The 7265-nt window shown below is 42.6% G+C and overlaps 1 protein-coding gene across 2 annotated transcripts; it reads left to right on the forward strand.

Moving 5' to 3' along the window:
* Positions 1 to 421: 421 nt before the first annotated feature.
* CLN8 (CLN8 transmembrane ER and ERGIC protein) lies at positions 422 to 7265 on the forward strand. 2 transcript variants are annotated; one of them, XM_058801821.1, is made up of 4 exons: positions 422 to 584; positions 1306 to 1378; positions 1841 to 2479; positions 2932 to 7265. In XM_058801821.1, exons 3-4 carry the CDS (start codon positions 1892 to 1894, stop codon positions 3244 to 3246), a joined length of 903 nt encoding a protein of 300 aa, XP_058657804.1. In that variant the 5' UTR covers positions 422 to 584; positions 1306 to 1378; positions 1841 to 1891; the 3' UTR covers positions 3247 to 7265. The 2 variants fall into 2 exon arrangements, with proteins under 2 accessions (XP_058657804.1, XP_058657803.1); XM_058801820.1 differs by having other exon boundaries at positions 1306 to 2479.

Raw genomic sequence — 7265 nt, forward strand, 5'->3', positions numbered from 1 at the left:
GTGCGGGGCTGTCACACGGCCGAGGAACCCTCCCGGGGCAGTTTCAGTGACCGCGGGAGATTCACCCTGACTCACTGGGATGACAACATCAGCTGTCACAAATATGAAGAGAATCATGTAGCAGAACACCATCGACATCCATTTCATAACTTGCTGTCTTTAATGAAAATGGATAATTACAGCTAAGTGCTGGCTATGCCACCGCTGATATTTGTGTTTTACATCGATCTCGCTGAGCAGGCGTCGCCCCCTCCGCGGAGGCGGCGCTCAGCGCTGCCCTCAGGCACAGAAGGCGCCTCGCTCCCCTTGCCCGAGTGGTACGGCCGCGCCTCCCTCCCCCGTCCCGCCGCGCCCGGTGGTTGCTGCTGACGGCGGCGCGTGCGCAGAGAGCGCCCGACGGCGGCGGGCGGTGCTGAGGGACCGGCGGGTCGAGCCGGGTCGGGGCCTCCCCAGGCGGGTCGGACCGGGCCGGGAGCTCCTGGGGGAACGGGCAGGGCAGTCCCGGAGCCGGGAAGGGCCGTGCCGTCACTGCGGGCAGCGCTGTGGGTGAGGAGCGGGGTTTGTGCGTCGGAGCCGGTCCCCAGGTGTGCGTGAGGGGCTCGGCGGCCCCGGGGGCTGGGGAGGGTTACGAGGGGCGTCGGTGCCGTGTCTGTGCGGGGCCCGAGGAGCTGGCACGGCCCGGCTAGAGCCAGGGCTTGCGGCAGTGGGTCGCGCTGTTCAGGGCCTGGTCCTGCTGTGGGGTTGGGGTGTTTTGCCCTGGTTTTCCCTGAGGACAGTGGGAGGGCTGCTGGGACTTAGAGTCGGTCTCTCCAGCCGTGATGCCGTGGGGTGAGGAAGGGCCTTCGGGGCCATGCCCTCCTTGTAGCGGGGCACCTGCGGGCAAGGGGCAGGGCGAGTAGGGCAGCACGGGTACGGTGGTGGCGGCATTTGCTGTCTGCTGAAGCACGGCGGGAGCTCTGCCCTGCCCTCGGTGGTCTTTGTGGCCTTTTCGCTTGCGTTCACCTGAGTCCAAACGCACAGTGGTGCTCAGCACTCACAGGCTGCGGCGGGGGTGGTGGTCGTGCTCATATCACCTATATGGTTCATCAAACGAGCTGGAGTTCAAATATTTCAGTATTATCTGGCTTTTCCCTCCCCACAAGCCTTTGTTTTTGAACTACGGTGTGTTCAGGAAGTTTCAGACAACTTGAGGCACTTAATGCTGGGCTGTTCAGCTAATTACACTGATGCTGCTAATAATATGTAAGAGTGTTGCTTGTCTGCGTTCCATACTCTTTTTCCATTTTTTTATTTTTTTTTTTTCAGAAAGAGGCTTAATGTTCAGAAACTGATTGCAGAGTCTTGTTTTGAGCCATGATCATTACAGCCCCTTTTTGGTGTAAGTGGTCCCCCTTACTGCATTAGTTTTCTGTGGTTTTATATCCTGGATCTGTATTTGAGATTCTGAATTGCACCCAAAGCTATAGCAAATGCTGTAAAATCAGTGTGGGAAAAGCAGGGGAGTAGGACAATAACTGTGCAATGCTGTTGAAATAAAAGTTTCATAAGCAACAAAACAGGGTTTGCTTCTTGTATTTTCTTTTCCTCTTTCTTGCCTTTCTACTTGACCCTCTTCTGCTTTTGATTCAGTGCATTACTTTGAACTAGTAGGGACTTCACGGGCCAGTTGGGAATCTTGTTGCTTATGTTTTTTTATCTGTCTACCTGTCTTTGGGATGACTGTGCCTAATAGCAGCAGGACCAAAGTCATAACTGCAGTGGATGTGAGCCCTCTATGGTTTTGAGTCTATATATATGAGTGTACTTCAAAATTCATTAAATTTTTTTATCCTTGTTCCAGATGGAAGAGTTCATGCTTACTGGTTTGCATAATAGCAGAGGCTAAATAGGCATGAAGGAGACTATAGTGGGGATGAGAAGTGTCCAGAGAGAAGAAATGAATCCTACAAATGATGATCCAGTGTTTGGGACTGTTTTTGACTGGGACTATCTCTTATGGGAAATTCGTTTGACATTTTTAGCTGCTGGTTTTTTTATCTACTTGGGAGTATTTCTTCTGTCTCACTGGTTGTCTTCCTGGAGAAGTACCACTTACCGTGCCTTGTCTGCAAAGGAGAAGGTGTTCTGGAATATGGCAGTCACACGAGCTGTCTTTGGACTTCAGAGTTGTGTTGCTGGGTTATGGGCTTTGCTCATAGATCCTGTTTTTTATGCTGACAAAGTCTATTCACAGCAAAAGTGGAGTTGGTTTAACTGTTTAATAGCAGCTGGATTTTTCTTGCTTGAAAATGTAGCAGTTCACGTGTCCAACATTATTTTTAGAACATTTGATGTTTTCTTAGTAGTTCACCATTTGCTTGCTTTTGGTGGCTTGGCTGGTTTAGTAATTAATGTGACATCTGGACACTATCTGCCTTTGATGGGAATGTTGCTGGAGATGAGTACTCCCTCAACATGCATTTCCTGGATGCTTCTGAAGGTAAGAATGTGATAATTTCAGATTATGTTTGTAACAGTTTTCACGTGTTTCACTTGTCCGTAGATAATTTTCAGATTATGTTTGTAACAGTTTTCACGTGTTTCACTTGTCCCTAGATAATCTGTGAGGTTTGTTGGGACAGTTTTTCATCAAAACTGCATTTACCCTACTGGTACCTGTGTTATTGTCATACCTGCCTTGTCATCATGGCACTTGTGCAGGCCTCCAGGTCGGTTTGTGTGCTGCTGTGTGCACAGTGGGGTGGTATAGATCCATACCAAGTTTAAGATTCCATTGTATATATGTGGAGTAACATTGCACTATGAGGAAAAAATGCCCGAGAGTATTTGTATATGAAAGCTGGGTATTTGTATTAGTTCTGTAGATTCCTCAGTTCCTTATCTTGAAGCAACAGTTTCACTTCTGCATACTTTGTGTTCTTGTTTTTCTAGGCTGGCCGTGCTAACACCTTTTTCTGGAAGGCAAACCAGTGGGTGATGATCCATCTGTTTCACTGCCGCATGATTCTTACCTACCACATGTGGTGGGTGTGCATTTTCAACTGGAGTTCCATTGTAGAAAACCTGGGACTTCTTCACTTTATTGTTTTATTCTCGGGATTATTTGCTGTTACACTAATACTTAACCCATACTGGACATACAAAAAAACTCAGCAACTCCTCAGCCCAACTGACTGGAACTTTGAAAATAAAGCAGTGGAAAATGGAAAATTGAATGGTGAAACGCATGAAAAGAAGAGGATATAGCACTTAAACAATAGTTTCCCAGCAGGGTAACAGAAGAATACAATGCAAAGCCATTCTTTGCACGTGAAGTAGAATTTGCAAGAAGGTCATTGATGCAGTGACTCGTTGCTGGTAGCACTCTGAGTGCATCACAAGTGTTGAAAAGCATTGTTTGTGTTTATTATGTGTATACATATAAGAACTTCAACCCTCATTATGAATTACATCAACAATTTGTCAGGTTGGACAGTATTTCATAATTTAGCAGTGATGTGCTCCCTAGTGCATGGTTTTTTTCCTAATGCTTCAAAGTGGCTTTACAGTAAGTCATCTATTAAGCTCAGCTTGAATCAAGTTTAGCTTGAATCCTATTTAACATATGGTAGAGATACTGAAAATTATGTTAAATTGTGTATTAAGATCAATTATGATCCAGGTTAGGTATGCATGGGTACCTAATTCCTGTGCCAGTGAATCATTCCAAGTGGCAGAACTGGTCAGTGGCAGAATGCAGTCGTGGCCCAAGTTTGGGTTTTTTTGTTGGTTGGTTTCTGGGTTTGGGATTTTTTGGGTATTGTTTTTTGTTCTTTTTTTCTTTTAAGCACACTTAAGAAACGAGGAAAATAATTGAGTGTTTGCTGTCAAAGTTGTTGTTTCCAGGTTGCCCTCAGTATGGGAGAAGTTTATATCCACCAAAACCATGCATGTGGAGATGCACGCATTTGCCATATGTGGGGTTTGGTAGATAATCATAGTGGCCCCTTCTGGACTTTAAATCAATGAAATACAAGTGCTAACACCAGAAGGTGACTCTGTGTCATCCTTGAAAAAATTGCTGCTTGATTAGTAAAATTATTTTGTTTGTATGTCCTGTGTGAGGGGTCATGCAGTTTGTTCACTAGTGCTTCTGTTATGGTTTCTCTCATTTTTGGGAATGCACTTAGTTTCAGATGGTTTCAGAATCTGAGGCGATTCCTTGATGGAGGAAAGCCTGTATCACCCCCTGTAGGAGTTTGGTTGGTTTAATATTTTTATTTAACTTTAAAGAACATACCAAGCAACACTAACAATCCTTTGCACTTTATCTGCCACATCACAAAAATCTTTCCTTTACCTGAGAAACTGGCTTGCTCTCTAGATAGGGACTAATGGTGACTGATGCTCTCCCACTTGAGATGCTGGTTTGATGGTTCCTGGATAAAGATCACGATAGAAGACAGTGACACCTAGTGGTGGGAGAATGACGGGGTATTCGTTTTGGTGCCCGGAACAAATGAGATTTTAAAAAGTGGTTAATTGGAACTCTGTGTAACATGACTGCTACACAGATTTATTTCCCAAAGCATTAAGACTGCCCAAGCTGTGAAGAATTTTACATCAAGCAATTTTACATCATCTCTACAATTAGAGACTGTGTGAACTGATCTGTGGTGGAGCATATTGTTTTAAATGTATGAGGGAAGCAGACTTTGGTGTAAACAGCCCCATTTTGGTGGGAATGTCTTTCATTTGTTCTGATTGAAAGGAGTTGGGTTGCTGTATTCCCTAATTCACTCTGTGTGAGCCGAGAGTTGAATTGCTGTTCTGTGATGGGGAGCAATCTTCTTTCTTTAGGTCACAAATACATAGACAGATCTTGTTGATAATGATGAAGTGGTGAATATCTGAAGTTGCCCATTCAAAACCAGGCTGAGAGGATCACAGTAATTTTACACAGCAACCCTGTCTGATATTGTGCTGCTATTTAATAGATAAAATCTAAATTTGGAGCGATCTTATTTTTAAGCTGGGCAGAATGAAGTTGCAGTGTTGCCTGCCTGGGCACCATCCTATGGTAAAAAGGGTTCTCAGAAGTTTGAAATGGTGTACCTGTCTGAAGCAGTTGAATGTGGGAGAGTAATGTTAAAAGCACTTTGGAAGAAACCAGAGGGATGAATTCCTTGGCTATGGAAAAATTATCTAAATGCATATCTTGCAGAATCCAAACCTCACTTGCAGGAGGTCCAGGGAGAAAGGCAGAGAATAAGTCATCAGGTATCAGAATGATGATGTACTCTATGAAGCTTAAAACTTGAAGGTTTGGATTCAATAAAACAAGGTAATAATTTTTAAAATCCCAGCCACAGAATTCTGAAGAATCCTAATAGAAAATGGAAACATCAGAAGAAGTTTGGGATGAGTGTGTAATTCTTACAGTGGCTGGCTAAAGAATGTAAAGTCCCTATATGCTAAAATTAAAGAATTTGGAGGGTGGGGGTTAGTAGTGAATTGAGATTGAAAAAAGACAGGTGGAAATTTATGTCATAGCACCTGATGTCTAAAGTTTAATATTTTATATTATTAATGTGTATAACTTTATTAATTGAATTTTAAATCTTCATTAAAATTATGTTTTTAACATCATAATGCAGTTTTTTAGTTTGCACCCTAGTTTTTTCACAAAAAGACTGTAAGGGTTTGCATGTCTTAACTATATAATGAATGATACTTTAGAGCCCCTGTGAACTTAAATACTGCTAGACCTGCTAGAACCACAAAGCTGTGCAATAAAGCAAATACCAGCACTTATTTTATTTCTGTTGGTTTAAGAGTACTTTACAGTCCAGCTAGGAATACAACACAGCAAAAATACAGACAACCTTTCTTCTTCATCCTTTTCATGGCCTTTTCATGTGTTGGAGTTACCAGTTCTGTTACAGAGCCTCTTTTTTTATACTTGAGTATAAAAGGACCTTTTATAAGGGCATATAGTGAGTGATGGGACAATGGTAATGACTTTAAACTGAAAGAGGGGAGAGTTAGATTATATTAGGAAGAAATTGTTCCCCATGAGGGTGGTGAGGCACTGGAACAGGTTGCCCAGAGAAATTGTGGATGCCCCATCTCTGGAAGTGTTCAGGGCGAGGTTGAATGGGGGCTTTGAACAACCTGGGGTAGTGGAAGGTGTCCTTGCCTACAGCAGGAGGGTTGGAAGTAGATAATCTGTAAAGTCTCTTCCAATCCCAGACTTCTGGGATTCTTCAGTGTTTATTGACTGCTCCCTTTAGGAGGATTTTCTGGTTTATTATTGTGGAAGTCACATTGCACTGAAACAAGTCAGAGAAAGTTCTTTAACTGAGGGTTTTGGTACCTATAACTAAGTGATCCTTTTCAGCCTAAAGGTAGAGTAGCCATATGTCGTTGTAAATTTTGTTGAAGTGAAATTAATCCCAGTCCTGTTGGGCCTTCTCACACAGCCTTATCCACAAACCACAATTTAGAAAAATTCAGTCAGCTTCCATAGTGGTTGGATTGGGTCACAGAGTTTGCTGCTGTGGATTTGGAAAAATTGCATAACATGAATTTGGGTGAATTATTTGTTTGCCAAGGTGACTGCTAGGGACTTGGCTCTGCTTTCTTGTTGAACAAGCTTATTTGAGGAGTGGTGTTCATGTCACCTTTCTGAAGCTTTTTTTTTTTTTTTTAAACCCAAACAACAAAAACCCAAATCAGCAAACTGTGGTGGGGATAATGGTGTTCAGTTGATTTGGTTTGGTTTTTTTTTTCTTTTTAAAGAAAGGTTTCTGGTCTGAGATGTGCTTGTCCAGTCATCTGGTTCTTACATCTTCATACAACATTCATACATCACAGTTTGTGTTTTCCTCCATTTCTAGCCTATTTTTTTTCCAAAACTTCTCATTGTTTTCCCCCTTGAACCCACCATTTTTAAATTTTTATTCTTACTTGCAGTACTGGTCATGATCTTGGAGTCACATTACCACTGTGACATTTTTGTCTAGTTGTTTTCAATACATGCTGTCAGGCCCATCTTCCATTAAATATCCATGTGCAAATCTTTCAGAGTGTTACTGTGTTTTCCTGATAACATGGATTAAATATTGATGTGATATGTAATTATAAGAAACCTTCTTTAACCTCAGGGAGACTCCCCCTTAAAGTGGATTTAAAAGTATTAAGCAGACTTAAGTCTGCTCTTGTACAATATAATGTTTGTTGAAAAGCATCTTTACACTGTACATAAATAAAAGTATTTTATTGAA

This window comes from Ammospiza caudacuta, chromosome 3 (assembly GCF_027887145.1).
Source record: "Ammospiza caudacuta isolate bAmmCau1 chromosome 3, bAmmCau1.pri, whole genome shotgun sequence".
NCBI classification, from domain to species: Eukaryota; Metazoa; Chordata; class Aves; order Passeriformes; family Passerellidae; genus Ammospiza; species Ammospiza caudacuta.

What these genes read in the sequence shown, in the direction of transcription:
- CLN8 (XM_058801820.1), top strand. Translation starts at nt 1,892, where the DNA reads ATGAAGGAGACTATAGTGGGGATGAGAAGTGTCCAGAGAGAAGAAATG. An exon ending in TTTCCTGGATGCTTCTGAAG is followed by an intron (nt 2,480 to 2,931) that starts GTAAGAATGTGA and finishes TTGTTTTTCTAG; the next exon opens with GCTGGCCGTGCTAACACCTT.